This window comes from Balaenoptera physalus (genome assembly GCF_965194825.1).
Source record: "Balaenoptera physalus genome assembly, chromosome: 9".
Classification (NCBI taxonomy): Eukaryota; Metazoa; Chordata; class Mammalia; order Artiodactyla; family Balaenopteridae; genus Balaenoptera; species Balaenoptera physalus.
This window is the reverse complement of record NC_138888.1, coordinates 51,040,080-51,058,164: the sequence shown is the minus strand read 5'-3', so window position 1 is coordinate 51,058,164 and position 18,085 is coordinate 51,040,080. Positions and strand designations below refer to the sequence as shown.

At 40.1% G+C, this 18,085-nt stretch overlaps 1 protein-coding gene across 3 annotated transcripts in view; it reads left to right on the top strand.

The window, feature by feature from the left end:
- The window catches only part of ARMC2 (armadillo repeat containing 2), a 178,362-nt gene that overhangs the window by 74,358 nt on the left and 85,919 nt on the right, over positions 1 to 18,085 (top strand). For all 3 annotated transcript variants that reach the window (XM_082475150.1, XM_082475148.1, XM_082475149.1), the window contains exons 8-11: positions 2,422 to 2,520; positions 6,688 to 6,863; positions 12,135 to 12,237; positions 13,934 to 14,157. In XM_082475150.1, the coding sequence (XP_082331276.1) occupies positions 2,422 to 2,520; positions 6,688 to 6,863; positions 12,135 to 12,237; positions 13,934 to 14,157 (602 nt within the window). The remainder of the gene's footprint in view (positions 1 to 2,421; positions 2,521 to 6,687; positions 6,864 to 12,134; positions 12,238 to 13,933; positions 14,158 to 18,085) is intronic.

Below are 18,085 nucleotides of genomic sequence, written 5' to 3'. Positions count from 1 at the left end.
GGGAAGAGTCATAAAAGTAATAATCCAAAAGATGGAGATGGTGGTCTGCAATCCTTTTCCTGCAATTCTGAAACCCCAAAAGCTCTGAAAGCTGACATACTGCACAAACTCATTTAGTGGCAATGCCTGACCTGCACTGATGGGAAGTCAGTTATAGCCTTTGTTTCTTCAGTGTGAGTATTCACATGTTTCGCTGCAGGGTGCTGCCTCAGGAGAGCCCACTGGTGGTGGTATGTCATGCAGTGTGGGCACCATATTGCCTTTACTCAAATTCAGAATTTTCTGAATACCCAACCACGTCTGGTCCCAAAGGTTTTGGCTAAGGGATTGTGAACTGATATGGACTGGTTTTGTCCTAAAGACAATTCAACTATGTGTTTTGGTGAATTCTTCCTTTTGGGTTGGGCAGATTCTGTGCAACCTTGCTATTAAAACCATCAACAGCACCTACATTGTTTAATAACAGCTTTGTTGACATCCTTTCTATCTGCTTCTGCTGCTCAAATGCTCTTCATGCCCAGTGTGCATCGGCCCCTCTTGAGATTAGGAAGGTTTGATAAAAGCAAGCCTGGACTCATGGCAGCTGGGGGTGGCCGTTTCCAGCATGGAGTGTCAGGGAAAGGGCTGTACACTGGGCGGGAGAGCTGTCCAGGTTCTCCTGGGTGATGTCACCTCTGCTGGGAAAATTTAATATGTGTTGTGTATTTTTTTCTCAAGAGTAATACAAGTACATGAGAGGTTTTGGAAGATACAGGAGCACATAAAAGAAGTTAATAACCCGTAATACCAATACTTGGAGATGCTCATTGTTACCCCATTTTACAGAGGGAAAGTGAAGCAACTTGCCCAAAGTCAGCTAGTAGGTGACAGAGCTAGGACTCAAACCCAGACAGTGACTCTAGAACCAGTGCTCTTAACAGGCTTCCCTGGTCAGCTTGTCTTGGTTTTGAGTTAAGACACTCTAAAAATATACAGGCCACACATCCTTTCACTACTCTGTCTCTCTCTGCAGAACCCTCTGATTGCCCCTATGATTTCTAACTCTCCATGTGACATTTTTAGGGTCCAGGCAACCCACTGCAGGGGCACTTAATTGGTACCAGGTCCGCTCTAAGCAGGCACGGACTCCCTGAACCAGTATAGGTTGGGTGCCAGGTGAGGGCCTTAGGGGGTGGCCTTCAGAGAAGGAAGGCTGAGGATTTTGTCTGTAGCACTGCTTCTGAGTGCCCGGCACAGCGGTGCCCCCTCCGGCTAGACTGTCAGTGTTTTAGACCTGGAGATCTTGCCTGCGTGAAATGTAATCATGATTTGCAGTTTCTAATGTGATTTACATTTCTCCCCAAAGTTACCTTCTAGTTTTCCAGTTTGCTTCAGGGCAGAATGGCCCTGAAGAGGTCAAGTGCAAGGGCTATTTAGCTCTATGACCTTGGGCAGGTAACTTAATAACCCTGAGCCCCACTTTCTTCATCTAGAAAATAGTGACAGTTTGGGGACCTCCTCATAGTGTGACAAAAATTAAATACAGGCCTGCTGGATCTAAAGTACACAAGCTGTGGGAGCTATTACTCTTCCACAGCCTGCGTCGTCAGTCAGCATCTCTTCTCGGTGATCTGGTGACATCATACAGCCCGATACACTTCAGACAGTGATGATCTGTTTGTTGGTTTTCTAATCAGGGAGGTGAAATCCATACTGATTGAGTGTCACTAGATGCTAGGCACTGGGCTCAGAGCTTTGCCTATATCCTGTCTTTGAATTCTCATAACCCCGAAGGCAAATATTTTAATCTCTGTTTTGCTGATGAGGCTCAGAAAGGATAAGAAACCAGACCCCTGTCACCCAGTGCATCAGTAATGGAGTTGGGATTTGAACTGAGATCTGCCAGCACCCAGAGCTCGGGCTTCCCACTGCCCCACACAAAGCCACAGGCGTGAACAGCACTGGCCTCACGATAATGTGGACATTTTATCTTCTATAGAAAAAATAGTCCCTGCAAGCCTCCCTTTCAGAAAATTTTTCATTAAACATTTTCAAAATCCTTATTCTTTTCATATCGATAGTTTTCTGTTTATTTTATATTACAGAGGGATATGTTTAAGTAATAAAACAAACAAAAAAAAACAACTCTAATCTCTTTGCCTCGCTGACAATAATTTAAACATTTGCAAAACTGAAGACTTTATGCAGTGTCCCAGAGTTTAAAGTTCTGATTTCTTTACATTATCTTATCTGAGTTTAATTTGGGATGAGTTGATTAGAAGAAATGTAGTTCTAATTAGAATTAGTTGGGCTTGGGGGGCAAAGCGTAATGTAATTCTAGAGTTTGTTAATTATAGGGATGGATAACAGTGTCTCATGGCGGTGCTCCAGTTATAACTCCTTTTTCATGGCTCTTTCTCCTCTTCTGGGTTTCTATTACAGACTCAAAACTCGACTTGCAAGAAAAGGATACAGAAATAGAAGTAGGTGAAGTCTTTTGGAATACAAGGATCGTACCGATTTTGCGTGAATTAGAAAAAGGTAAAAAAAAAAAAAAAAAAGTTGTTTTAAATTAAAAATATCTGCACTTATTTATATGTTCCTTATTGCCCTGATATTTTCAGCACACTTTGACTATCATTTCTGTGAACATGTTCAAAAACAAATGAAGTCATCTATTTTATTTACCCAGTAGTGTATGTATTAGATATTATCAATACATGTAAACTTAATTTTCAGTGAGTAAAATTATACTTTAAATGCAGCAAAAGAACCTACTTCTGAAATTCCCTTTGGAATATAAATTATCACCTCCTCTTCCCAAGGAGATGCCAGTTTGAACACTCTTGAGTGGCAGTTCATGAAAAACGGTGAAAAATTAAAACAGATTTCAGGCCTCTGAAACTTTGACGAAGTCTCATAGACTGGCATCCTTGGCAGGTGTGCCTGTGGTTTTCTAGATCCAAACGTATACAGTCGGCCCTCCATGGCTGCAGGTTCCACACGCACAGATTCAACCAACTGCAAATGGAATTTTGATCCGTGGTTGTTTGAATTCGAGGATGCAGAACCCGCGGATACGGAGGGCCGACTACACTATGTCATTTTATACAAGGGACTTGAGCATCCACGGATTCTGGTATATGCAGGGGTCCTAGAACCAATCCCCTGTGGATCCTGAGGGAGGACTGTATGTCCTCTTTCCTAAGGTTGAGAATGCGTGTCAGGGAGGCCACTCAGAACAGGAAGTGGCTTGGGATATGCCCAACCCTTACACTCTGGAATGCCCCAGCAAGGAAGGCTCACAGCCCATGGGTCTCTGACAAGGTGACCTATGGAAAGCTTGACCTATGGAATGCCCACCCCCCCATCCCACCTTCTGCCCCCTTGCTGCTCCTCAGGGATTCCACTTCTGAAGTTGAAATGGGCTCCTCTGGAGCTGCAGTCCTGGCCCCAGGGCCAAGCCCAGTGCCTGGCCCACAGCACACATGAGGCCCTCACTAACAACTGTGGAATGAGTGCTCCTTGGATGAGCGAACCAGCATGGTAGCCGCCGGAAGAAGCCCTAGGAGAAGCAGGGTAAATGAGTCCTTCCCACCAACCAACCAGGGAAGTTGTGCAAAAGACCTACTTCCTTAAAGGTTCAAATGACCTCACCCCTCCTGGGCTCTCTGATGGTGCTTGGCAGTGTTTCTGGTTAATGTGGGAGCCCTGGATGGGGTTTCTGGTCCTGGTGCTGCTAACGAAGCAGATGGCTGGGAATCACCTGATCTCTGTGCACAGAGGTGCTCTCACCTGCCAGGTGAGGCATAGCTGAGGCTAGAACATCACCAAAGTCCACTGCAGCTCAAAACCCTGAGAATAAGACCATGATGACTTTGTCCCCTCTAGGGTCAATCATTTTCACCCTCATGATAGCCTGGTTAACATTGGGTCCTTTATTTTGGGAGATGTGCCTAAAAACTAATGGGAAGAGCAATCAATCTGGGCAAAGGTTGAAGAAGAAAACATACCAGGAGGAGCACAGTGGGGAGGATAGGGGCAGCACAAAGGCCTGTCTTGGAGAATGTCTTCAGCTTGAAGGATTTTAAGAGGGTTCTGAGGGCTCTGTCACCACAGGCACTAACAGAGAAAATTTAGCAGGAGTTTGGGATTTGAAATGTGGATGAATCTCCCTTCTTGGGGGATTATTAAATGCTGAAGGATGACATCTCTTCCATAGACAACTTTAAGAACAGCAAGTGGTGGTAGGACTAGGTTACTTGACCCTTTGAGATCTTTCCTTCCTCCCTCCCTCCTTCCCTCCCTCCCTCCCTCCCTTCTTTCTTTCTTTCTTTTACTTTTTATTTTGACATAATTTCAGACTTTTAGAAAAGTTGCAAGAATAGTACAAAGAAATCCTGTATGCTCTTCCCCCAGATTCCCAAAATATTAACATTTTACCACATAAGCTTTATCATTCTCTCTCTCCCTGCCTCCCTCTCTCCCTCTTGCTCTCTTTTTCTGTACACCCCCCCCAACACATGCACACATTGTTTTTTTCCCTTTTTTGAACCATTTGAGAACAGGTTGCCATCATGATACCCCATATCCCTAAGTACTCTGGCATGTATTTTTAGAAACAAGGGCATTCTGTTATGTATCTGGAAATTACAAACCTTATTCAGATTTTGCCAGTTATCCTAATGATTTCCTTTATAGAAAGAAAATACAGTTGTTTGTCATGTCTCTTTCATGATCTTGATGTATTTGAGGAGAACAGGCCAATTATTTTATAGACTGCCCCACAAATTGGGTTTGTCTGGTTTTTTCTCACGATCAGGTGCTTATTAGGTGTTTGGGGCAGTGTGCAGCATGAGTGGTGCTGTGTCCTTCCCAGTGTATCCTATCAGGAGGCACGTGATGCTGATTTGGTCCTTTACTGGTGATGTGGATTTTGATCACTTGGGGAAGGTGGTGTCTGCCAGGTTTTTCCACTGTAAAATCACTGTTTTTCCCTTTCTAATTAATAGGTATCTTATGGGGAGAAGTTACTTTGAGTCTACCTTGCTTTCTGTTACTCATCAAACTTTCACCCACTAGCTTTAGCCCCTTGAGAATCTTGATAGCTCTTAGATTCAAGCTGTCTTTTGAGACTACATGGCAGTTATAACAGACCAACTGGTAGAAAGAGGTAATTTAATCAATAGTTTAAAATTTGACCCGGGAGCCTTCCTTTTTAATTTCTTTTAAGCTAAAACAGCTACTCTTAAGTAGAACCCACCAGGCTGAAGAGTTTGTGGAGGGAAGTATTAGAAAAATACCTTGACGTCTACCCACTGCCACAGAGTAGCCCTCAGCCTGGACTTGGGGTTTGTGAAGAAACTGCCAGTAACAGAAGAATAAAACAACAAAACAAAACTATTTCTTACAGTAGAGCTCAGGTTTTTCCCTTTATTTAAAGTTAGTCTAAGTCATTTCCCATCAATTCATTTATTTAAGTGCATAACTGAGAGGCATGGAAGGTTACTTAGCTATTGAGGTTTAAAATTTTTTCTTAGATGTTATTGTTGAAAAGAGCTAAAAATGGCCTGAGTCATTTCCTTCTGCAGGCGCACACTTCCTCTATGCGGGCTTTCAAGAGCACATTATGGTATTTATTTAAGATTGGTTTCCTACTTTTAAATTTTGTGACGGAATCTATCAGAGATAATATTTTTCAACTGAGTGCCTTATACCTTGGATCCTTATATTCCCCTCATGTTCTATTTTGTGCGCTACTTTTCTTCCTTGTATGCCTGTTGGTAGGGCTACCACTTTCAAAAATTGCTTTCCTCAGAATCCTAATTATAAAATGAAGTGGTCTAGGTCTCCCCTGTTTCCTAACTAAAGTCTTCTTTTTATTATCCTCTTTGCTAATACCCACCTCCAAATAATGGTGGATGTGGTGACATTTTGAGATTTTGTTCCACTTGCACCTTCCTTTCTCAGATAATGAGCATTATTCTCAGAGGAAAATGTTGATCATCGTTTTTATCAATAGACATATTAGAAAATGAATCTGCATTAAGCTATGTTATAGGCTGTCAGTACAGTATTTTCACTGCACCATGCACTATCGGTACAAAGATGTGTCAGACATGGTTCCTACTCACTTAGCATGACATCTATTTGAGGGCATTGGGCATGTAACACAACATGCATATATATGTGAAAAATAACAGTATTTGTTGAATGTTGCATGGTACACCTTTTCTAGAGGAGCCAGAAAGTAAACAGAGCCTTGAAGGACCAAAATCAGTAGGGGCGAGGGTAAGGAGAACGTTCTGGGCCCTTGGAACTGTGTGGCAGAGGGTCGACGGCAGAGACGTTAGTGGAATGCTTCTGGGGCCCTGAGCAGAGCATTGGTGGGTGGCTCATCAGGAATAAAGGAGAGCAGCTGAGATAATGCAGTTCCACTTCTCAGTACACTCTTTGAAAGACTGTGTGTTTTAGATAAGCTAACTGATTAGTAAAGAAGTCAACATGGTAGGAGATGGAGAAACAAAATGGAAAAAAAAATCAGGTAGATGGAAATGATAAGAAACGGAAAAAAAAGAAACATAGTTCAAGAATTTGAAGATGTCTGGGGAAATAATTTTGGGGTTTTACTTACACCATCTGTGTTTGGCACACTTGTAAACCTGACCTCAATGAGTAAGTTCTGCTTTGCTCTCTTTGCCCTGACAGAAGAAAACATTGAAACAGTTTGTGCGGCTTGCACACAACTTCATCACGCTTTAGAGGAAGGAAACATGCTTGGAAGTAAATTTAAGAGAAGAAGTATTCTCCTGAAGACCCTATATAAACTAGTTGATGTTGGCTCAGACTTGCTGAGCCTTAAACTTGCAAAAATTATTCTAGCAGTAAGTTTTTCTTTCCTCTGGTCTCGTAGACTGTAGCACATAAAAGTTCTGTTTAATGCTTTATTTGTAAATGTTACAAAGAAGATTAGAAATGCAGTGTGTTCGTTTAGAATCTTGAAAAAAAATTAAGGTGGTAAACTGACCTCCCAGAATTTTGACCAGAAAGTACCATCTAAGGAACTAAGGCTGAGTACAGATAAAATGTTCAAATAAACCCTTACACATGGACTGTGGCAAGGTTTTAAAAAAAAAGTGACAACAGGCAAACACATTCAGAACAGTCGCTCAGGTAACCTGACTGGAGATCAGTATCGGAGAGCAGACTGTGGTTTCTGCCCTACGGTTTCTGCTGGGTGCTTGGTTCTATCACGTGATTTAATAAATAACTTCAGATAACTTGGGCTGTGGTCATAGTGGCCAGGTGCTTTATGAGGCCACGTGAAACAGAACCAGCTGCTTAGTGGTCATGGGAAGGTGGTCATAGAAGGCTCCTGTGAGGTGTTAGAAGAAAAGGCCAGACACCTTTAATAAAAGTCTGTAGAAGCTCTGTCTCAAACAAAATGATATCATTGTTTGAGTGCAGCCCTTTGTTGTCACAGCCATAAACAGTTGGAACCAAAAGATAAGACACAATTATTATAGACCGTTCTAAGAGAGCCGCTAAAACAAATGAATGAAGCTTTGTTTACCTGGTTTCATAAAAGTAAAAGCTATTAACACCCATAATTCATATAATTTAAAATCTTAAAGTACACAGTGAAGGTAAGTGTTGGCATACTTACTAATAGTTTAGTAAGGGTGCCCACTATTTCTTACTTTGAAGTATTTCATAAAGCAGAATATTCTGACTACATATTCTATGCAGGTTTTTGGAGAAGTACGTTCTTATTTAGCTGCCACCCTAAACTATTCACCCTCTTTGTAAAAGCTATGATATGATACGTGATGCAGAAAGCAACATTTACTTGAAATAATGATTTCAGTAGTAGTTTAATCCCCTCTCATTGATGAAAATGGATCAGTTTTAATGAAACAGAAAGAACATAAACCACAGGGAGGATTTAAAGTCAGAAGTTATAAGTAGAGATGAAAAGATAACTGCACGCTTGCCCAGTTCCTTCTCCAGCCCTGGATTTGGGGCACCTCCTGGCCCAGGAGACCCCAGTGTGAGGCTGGAGGGCTCTACTGGTGTAGCTGCCCTGGGCTGGACCCAAGCAACCAGCTGCCCAGGGACTGCCCTTGTTTTTCATCCTAGACATTGTGCTCTGTACCAAGTAAGTAAATAAATAGAAGAGAGAGAGAAAGGAAGAAGGAAAATGCCATGAATTTGTTAATGCTCTGCAGAGAAAATATCATCTTGGTTATTAAAGGTGCCATTCAAATTAATTATATACATGGCACAATTTAAGTGTTTTAGGGCAGAAGACTGCGATCTGCCAGGCAGTGAACACATTCTGAACGAAAGATATGTTTAGATAAAGCCCTCTCCGTGACACTGACCGCCTGGCTGAATCGGGCAAGACCGCTAGGCTACAGTCCAGAGTGCAGAGGTGGGTGGGCTGTCCTTTTTGATTGACTGTAGATGGCGGTCAGGATCGACCAACAAGTCCAACTTCCCATCTGCCACATGAATCTTCTGTAATGCTCCAGGCAAGACATTGCTTCCCTTAGACCTTGGTAATGGGGTTCTATATAAATTTTTTTTAAAGGACATCATAAAAAGCTGTTGAAAAAAAAAAAAATTTGACAAAGAACTGAAGATAATAGGACTAAAATTTTTTTAAATAACTTCTGCTAATATTTTATCTACCAGTTTAATATTAGAATTCAGACATTTAAAATTATTTATAGTTAAAAAAAAAAATCCAGTGAGTATAATGTTAGTTCTGATTTCTTGCATTCTTTGGTTAAATGGGGTTTGCCAGATAGCCATTTTCATCTTAACCTTTGTATCAAAAAAATCTTACAAAAATATATCTGCCTATTTTAAGATTTTTTTAGAGTACAAACATATATACAGTGTGAAAGCAACTACATTCAGGAAGGGAAGACAATCTAACATCCTATACAGGGGGAAAAACAGAAAAGAAATACCAGTATGTCAACGGTGACTATATATAGTGGCAGTGTTATGAGTGATTTTTAAACTTCCCTTTTCTTTAATTTTCCAAATTTGCTTTAAATAAAATAAACTCCTATGTTTAACATAAAGGTAAACTACCCCACTGCAAGAACCTACTTTGTGCCAGGGAATGAAAGTGAATAAAATAACCCCTGCCCTGCAGGCTGGCCATGTAGCAGGAGAGACAGAGAGTAAACAAAGTGCTAAAGGGGCTGATGAGCACTGTGGGAAAAAAATAAAGCAGAGTAAAGGGAATGGCCTGTGTTGGGGGAAGTGCTGTTTTATATAGGGTAGTCTGTATTCCTTGCATATAATTTAATGTTTTATTGTCTTTTTTGTCTCAAAGTCATAATTTTACAGTTACCAAAGAGAAGGTATAGGAATTTGCTTTGAATGTAAACTGACCTTATAGTAGGCCTGGAAATGGTGGGGTTTGTTGGGGGTTTTTTAATGAAAACTCTGATACCAGGTGTCCTTTTTTTTTTTTTTTTTTCCTTTCCCACTTTTCACTAAAAATATAAGACTTGGAGTGGGGAGTGAGGTTAGCTGTATTCATTCATTTATTCAACAAGTTTCACTAAGTACATAGCAGATGCTACGTTCCACATATAGAAAGAGTAACAAATCATGGTTTTGACCTCAAAGGCTCATAATGTAGTGGAAGACTGCCAACAGGTTAAAATATATTCCCAAATATAAAGGGCAATATATATTTCCATTGATACAGATTTTTTTTCTCTCTAGTCAGCTTTTTTTCCCTAGGTTTTTAAACACTTTAAAAATACCTAAACATTAAAAAAAATTTTTTTAAGTTTCCATTTCCTTTTTTCATCCTGAGAACAGAAAGAATTTCCATTCTGCCACGTGTGACAGTTTCTGAGCCTTCCATAACAGAGCTTCTCAGACTTGAATGTACACACGATCCCCTGGCAAAGTTGTAAAATGCAGATTCTGGTTCAATACGTTTGGTGGGGCCTGAGATTCTGCATTTCTAATACACACCCAGGTGATGCTGAGATGAGATGACGTGGCCTGTCTGAGGAGCAGACTCTTCAGTTGCAAAATGGGAATGACTACAGCTAATTTGCAGGGTTTGCTCTGAGATGTCATGAAAAGCGCTAGAGCAGAGGGGCAGACAGAAGCTGCTCCATGAATAATACTCACCTCCCCCTTTCTCTCCAGCTCAGGGCTGACCATGTTCACCTTGGTATTTCCTGCGGCAAACAGCACAGTGCCTGGTACACAATAGGAGCTCAATAATATTTGTGGATCAAACATAGAATGAATCTTTTAAAAATATGTCTGACAAATGCCATTATCTTTTTTTTTTTTTTACTAGCTGAAAACTCATTAATAAACAATATTGAGGGCTTCCCTGGTGGCGCAGTGGTTGGGAATCTGCCTGCCAATGCAGGGAACATGGGTTTGAGCCCTGGTCTGGGAAGATCCCACATGCCGCGGAGCAACTAAGCCCGTGCACCACAACTACTGAGCCTGTGCTCTAGAGCCCACGAGCCACAACTACTGAAGCCCGCGTGCCACAACTACTGAAGCCCACATGCCTAGAGCCCATGCTCTGCTACAAGAGAAGCCACCGCAATGAGAAGCCCGCACACCACAATGAAGGATAGCCCCCATTCACTGCAACTAGAGGAATCCCGCGCGCAGCAATGAAGACCCAACACAGCCATAAATAAATAAATAAATAAATAAATAAATAAATAAATAAATAAATAAATAAATAAATAAAATTTTAAAAATAAGTAAACAGTATTGAAGATAATTTTAAGGATACTTTTTTTCTAAAGGAATTTTTTCTTTTTTTTAGATTAATTATTTATTTTTAGCTGCGTTGGGTCTTCATTGCTGCGTGCGGGCTTTCCCTACTTGCGGCGAGCAGGGGCTACTCTTCGTTGCGGTGTGCGGGCTTCTCATTGTGGTGGCTTCTCTTGTTGTGGAGCACGGGCTCTAGGCACGTGGGCTCAGTAGTTGTGGCTCTAGAGTGCAGGCTCAGTAGTTATGACGCACGGGCTTAGTTGCTCCGCAGCATGTGGGATCTTCCCAGAGCAGGGCTCGAACCTGTGTCCCCTGCATTGGCAGGCTTATTCTTAACCACTGTGCCACCAGGGAAGACCCTGTTTTTTTAAGGATACGTTTTAATGATAAAATAATGACCTATATGCCATCCTTTTCACACAGATATATTTATTTGTTCGGATGACCTCATTCCTACAAATATATTCTACACTCTTGCAATGAGGGCACATAGTATTTCTATCTTACAGTAGGTTATGTCTTTTTATGCATGGTGTTCACTGTTATACTTTTGTGACTGCTTAATACGAATAGGATTGATGTTCCACAATTTATTAAACTATTCGCAAATGTTGGGCATTTAGGATTTTTTATTTTAATTTTTACTAATTTACATAAATATGCAGCTAATTTATACCATTTGATTCAGTCCTCCTATACTGTGTTTTTTTTTAAACAGTATACTTCCTTATTGCTTAATTTACTTGAATATTTTTCTGTGATTAGAAGGTAATTTTAACCTTTGAACGTTACTTGCGATTTTCTCAAAGCATTCCAGAAATAGGCTTAAATACTGTAATAAATACATATGTATTATCTAATCAAAGAATATTACTTCTTCATTTTATTTTATACAAATGATAAATGTAATTGTACTTTTCCCCTTTCTTTTCTTTCCTTCACCTCCATGATGTATTCTTTTCTAGGTTAGTTTAATCTGAAATTTTAGTATCCATCTTCCTTTACTTTTGTGGAAAGCAATTACTCCATTTAATTAAATTTATCAACATCAGCCCCCCCCTTTTCCTCATATATTCTTTAAAAAGTAATAATTTCACATATAAGCATGAGACTTTATGAAGTAAGAAATAAAGTCTTATCATTAAAATGTGCTTACTCTAAATATCACTTATATTGTATTTACTATAAGTGAGTTAATTAGATACCATAGTTGGCAAATATGTGGCCAAAACTTTTGAAAGTTGATTTCCTTAGAACTTTTATTTATGTTTTAAAAATTCTCTTGCTGCACTTTTTAACTTAGATGTTTATGTTTAAAAATTATGGCATATCTTTATTTCCCTGCAGTGGAAATGTGATTTCTTTCTCTGCAGCTTAAAGTGAGTGGAAAGAATCTTCTTAGTGTCTGCAAGCTTATATTTAAAATTAGCAGGAGTGAGAAGAATGATTCTCTGATTCAAAATGATGGCATTCTGGGTGAGTATTATTCAGCACTACCATTGAGCAAGTGTTGTACTTGAGTATGAATGAAAAGTTTGGAGAGCAAAGTTATAATTAATGATAGCTGGAATATTTTATTTTCTCATAATATGCAGAAGTTAGGTGATGCCTGTTTTTTCTCTGTCCTCTATGTTTTCCATGTTTCATTTAATGTATCCTTTGGAACCTAGGAGGATAGCCTGCTATTTTTTTTTAAATGCCTGTAGTAATAATATATAATTTATAAAGTGGTTCCTATTTAAAAATTCATTTCCTGGTCTTGGTTTTACTACTAGAAAAAAATACATTTAATAGTGTTTGACATAATTGAAATGTTTGATCTTTTGATATAGTAGGAATGATTAAAACTGGGAAAACATCTATAACTGTTGTATAAAATTGACATCACAGTGTGTCAAATGTGTTTCAAATATGTAGGTAGAGAAATTGTAATACATTCTAATTATCTAGCTAATAATATGTAATTCTTTATATACCCTTAAATAATTAAGATGCTTAAATAGTTACCTAAGCAGAAATCTTTTATGAATTAGTATTGTTGATCTAAGGGAAGGCAGCAACATGGAAAAGACTTTAAGTCCTCTTTTTGCAACATAGGATAAATGGTCTTCTTCTTTTTTTTTTTTTTTTTAATCCCAGCAGACAGGGACAAAGCCAGTACTGAAAGAAATTTCTAACACTGAATCAGCTCATTGAGAGTAACAGACTAAAAACAAAGAAAGGTTCTGACAGATGCTCACATTGACATTAATAAAAATTAATGTGAGATAGCCATGTTTAACTTTATCAGGGCTGCCTGGATTAATCCTAAAACCTAGTACTTGTATGTTATTTGGATGGATGTTCTTTAAGTTGTCTTGGGAAAGGGTGGATGCTATATTCGAAGCACCCCTTTCTACTGTTGAGATACTTTTAGAAGTTCCTATCTTGATTAACTTTCCGTTCATACAGCAACCAGTATATTCTTAAAGGTTTGTTGAAATTTAACTCTTAAATTGCTTTATTAGTTATTCTATAATAACTCAAACTGTTTGTAACCAAAAATAAAGTTTGGCAAATATATATATATTTTTAAATTTTATTTATTTATTTATTCATTCATTCATTCATTCATTCATTTATTTATTTATTTATGGCTGTGTTGGGTCTTCGTTTCTCTGCGAGGGCTTTCTCTAGTTGCGGCAAGCGGGGGCCACTCTTCATCGCGGTGCGCGGGCCTCTCATTATCACGGCCTCTCTTGCTGCGGAGCACAGGCTCCAGACGCGCAGGCTCAGTAATTGTGGCTCACGGGCCTAGTCGCTCCGCGGCATGTGGGATCTTCCCAGACCAGGGCTCGAACCCGTGTCGCCTGCATTGGCAGGCAGATTCTCAACCACTGCGAAGTTTGGCAAATATTAATAAGAGGCAAGGAATGGCACTCAGTTAAAAGAACACTTTCTTATTTACATATAATAATCCCATCTTTTTGCTGTCATTACTGTTACAGAGATTTGTCTTAGCTAAAAGTAAGCTTTCCTCTTTATGCCATGTGAGTAACTCTTCACAAGCATTTGAATGTAGGTTCTGACTAACATTTTACAAATCGTATTTGATGTTCACATACAAGTGCTTTAGTATCTCTCTTTCCAGCTGTTCTACTCATCCATTTGTAATAATTCATCTTTTTGACAGAATCATTATTGGAGGTCCTGAGAAGTGAAGAGCTGCAAGCTAACACCGAAGCTTTCTTATACTGCATGGGGGTGATCAAATTCATTTCTGGAAATCCAGGATTTCTTCATGAAATGATTGGCAAAGGTGCTGTTGAAATATTGATGAATTTGATGACGCAAATAAATGAGAACACCAAGAAATCTGGCACATGTTTGCCTAATTCAGGCCACTTGTTAGTCCAAGTAAGTATTTTACTTGAAAGAGTTAGACGTGTAAAGTTAGTCTTCATGTTGTCTAATACCACTTACCTGCCAGTGGGTGTAACAGGAAACAGGTGGGCTGTTATCTGTAGCCAGGTGAGGGTGCCCGGCCTCGGGGATCAGGGTGGCAGCCCTAGCCACACCTCTGCCCCGTGTGTGCCCATTTCCTCTGGAAAGGCTATTCCATGGCTTTTCACGGAGTAGGTCTCCAGCATGTAGACATCTATTTCCACTACCCTGCGGAGAAAGCAGGCCTGGAAGAATGAAAAATTAGCACCTCTTCAAAACAATTGCATGTTATAATCAGAATTTTAATAGGCAGAGTGTTAACTTTCAGAGTTTAAGACAGGTCTAGCCTGGAGATTGTTCATGATTTTTGGTAGCGTATATCATAAATATTGTATCTACAATAAAGAAAACAGAATTTAATGACACTGAGGGGACAGTTGTTGAGGGCGAGTGTAGACAGTGGTAGCAAAACCAGATACATTTAGTATGACCAGGGCAGGAAGAAAATATGTGTTAGAGTTTCATTACTTCTTTTGTGGCAGATTAAATTTCATAGTTGAATTATTTTCATTGGAGCTGCTTCAGTTCTCATATTCTACTTTAGAAGAGATTTTACTCTTTAATAGCATTTGTATATCAGATAATAGCATCTTTGGTGTAATAATTGATGAGATTTGAAATGTGCTTGTCATTTAATGGGGCTTGATCAAGGACTGCATGCTCGAAGCCTTGGGGAAAGTGTGTTAAAAATTAGATTTAGGCCCTGCCTTAAAGATGCTTAAAGTGTATATGATAATTATTAATTTTGGACTTTGTGGTCTGTCTGCATTTCGAAAAAGACTCTGAAAACCTCCTTTAGTTATGAGTGATTCAGAATTCTACTGGATGTGCCATCTTTTGGCTAGGGAGACTTAAGAAACATTATTTTCATGCTGACAGTGTTATGGAGTTATTCAAAATTTTCCCTCAATGCAAATAGTTATTTGGGTTATATAATTATTATGTTTCTTGTTAAAATGCAAAAAAAAAATAGTATGAGGAAGAGTGTAAAAATCACCTGAATTATTTTCACCCTTAGATAATCCACCTCCAACATTTTAGTAACCATTCTTCCATGCATTTTACATGCATATATATTATATATACTTACATATGTATAATTTTATATAATTCTTGCTTTTTATCATGAACTTCCTCTTTCTAATAGTTGTTTTTGCTTGTTTTCCATCACCCTCTTTTCCTCCTTGTTTCTCCTCCTGGTTCTCCCTGTTAGCCAATATTGTTCACACAGATGTGCTCAGCACCTTTTAATACACTCATAGATTTTCTTTTTTTTTTTTTTTAATACATTTATTTTTATTTATTTATTTTTGGCTGTGTTGGGTCTTCATTGCTGTGTGCGGGCTTTCTCTAGTTGTGGTGAGCGGGGGCTACTCTTCGCTGTGGTGTGCGGGCTTCTCATTGAGGTGGTTTCTCTTGTTGCGGATCACGTGGTCTAGGTACGCGGGCTTCAGTAGTTGTGGCGCACGGGCTTAGTTGCTCCGCAGCATGTGGGATCTTCCCGGACCAGGGCTCAAACCCATGTCACCTGCATTGGCAGGCAGATTCTTAACCACTGTGCCACCAGGGAAACCCCACTCATAGGTTTTCAAAAATGGAATATTCTGTGCACTTCTCTTTTCTCATTTAACAATACATAGTAAAAAACTCTATAGACTTATTCTTTTTATTGGCAGCATAATATTCTGTGATGAAGATGTACCTCAAATTCTCAACCATTCTTCCATTGAGATACTCTGCTTTTAATTTTTACGTAAAAGCTTTTGGAATTCTTGTCTTGTTTTAAAAAGCTCTTTCATATATATATAGTTGTCCCTCAGCATCCATGGGGGACCTGCCCCAGATACTAAAGTCCACAGATGCTCAGGTCCCATACTCGGTCCTCTGTATCCATGGATACAGTACACCATCCATGGTTAGTTGAATCTGCAGATGCGGAACCTACAGATAGGAGTGCTGACTGGATATATGTATATGCATTTATATATTTATACATAATTTATAAATTTAAAAATATAAACAAATATATAAATGTATTTGTATAGAATAAAAATATATAATTAAATTAGTTGGTATAAAGGAGAATTGAGTATTATTGTGACCAAAAATACATCAAATCCAGAGCTAGAACCTCTGGTATGCCAGTAAGTACAGTGCACTTCTCCCTGCGCTCCTCTCCTTTCCCTCTTCCCTTGCTTTGGCCTCCTCAAACGCAAACTGACTCAGTGGGTCAGATGCCCCTTTCTTGTCCTGACGTCCTTGCGTCCCTCTAGGGTGTGGGGGAAAGGGCACTGTAAAAACTCCCTCCTCGCTGCCCACCACCACTCACCGGGCACTGTCATCATCTCCAAAGCCTTCCTCTGAACCTGCCTGGGATCTGGCGGGGGCGGGGCTTACACAGCCCGAGGCCTCTCTCAGGAGCGCAGTCAGCAACCCACATCCCCGTCCAGCAGGAGAAAGGGGCCCATTATTGCCTCCACCTGAGAATGTGCTCCTGCTGTGGTCACCAGGAGCCATTTGTGTCAACTGTACACTGTCACTATGTGTGTGTATGTTTACACATTTGGGGGAAGGGAGATACTGTTTTAGGCTATTTCATTTGCAGAATCCCCTGAACTGGACATTCCCTTGTGTTTAATTAAAACAAAGAAAAACTGTTTTGTATCATCCGAATGATAAAAATGTAAGCAACTTGACTTCACTATAAGAACAGATGAAAATCTCTACTCTTGCGAATGTGTCGCACTGACTGGCTTTTTACCAGCTCGCTCATGTGCACATTCACCCAAACAGATCTGGCCATGGGCAGAATTGTTCAATTACACCAGCCTTGAGAACCGGTAACTCTAGCTCAAGGCATTTTTTAAAAGCAACTTTGTTCAATTGAAAAAATAAATAAATGACTTGTGGCTGTACTAATAGAATAATGTCTGTAAGCCAGAGAGAACACGGCAAGGCAAAAAGATAAAGGCAGGACTTCCTCTCCTTTATGACTTTCACTGCTGTAAAACTTTGTGCATTCTACCATCCGGCCCATTACTATAGTCGTCCTGTCTCCCTAAAGCAGCCCTGTTGGAGGCCATTGAATGAGTAGAAGGCGTCTGAAGCTGGGTCCTGCAGGTTGTGTAGGATTTGGGAAACTGTCACCGAGGAAAAGGGATACGGTGTGTTTGCGGGCTGCTGAAAAGGTAGGTTTGTCCAGAGCAGAGAGTTCCGTGGGGGAGGCGTGGGAGGTGAGATTCAGAGGCTACGGTCATGGGCCTCGAATACCAGGCTGCAGAGTGCAGACTTGGAGTAACACAGAGCAGCTGGAGGTCAGTGCAAGGGGAGGAGGAGATGAGATCAGAGTGGCAGACAGGTGGGCATGCACAAGGTATTAAACTGATAAAGGCCGAAAAGCTGAAATGTGACAGGAGGAGAGTGTGTCAGTGGTACGGACGGATTGGAGGGTTAAGATCTCACACACTGCAGCCCCAATTAAGAGGTGTTGCTGCAGTTATTAGATTTTAGACTGATTATAATGGAGCTAAAGGATCGAGATCAAGGAATGGGCACAAAAGAAAAAAAAGCTCCTCCACAGCATAGGGGCCAGTGATGCTTAGAGGAAAAAATACTGAAGTCTTGAGATTTTTGAAAGTTTCCTTTACATTCTTTCTTACATATATGTGTTTGTGTACACATACATGTATGTTTATCACTGCACTGCTGACATCAAGAGATGTTGATTTCACAAGTGTCTGTGCAGTGGCTGCTCTGTGCCAGGCGTGCTTTGGGTGGTTAGTAAGGCAGTGGAGGGCAGGAGACCTGCCAGTAGGGGCCTCTTTTTGATGATCCCCATGTC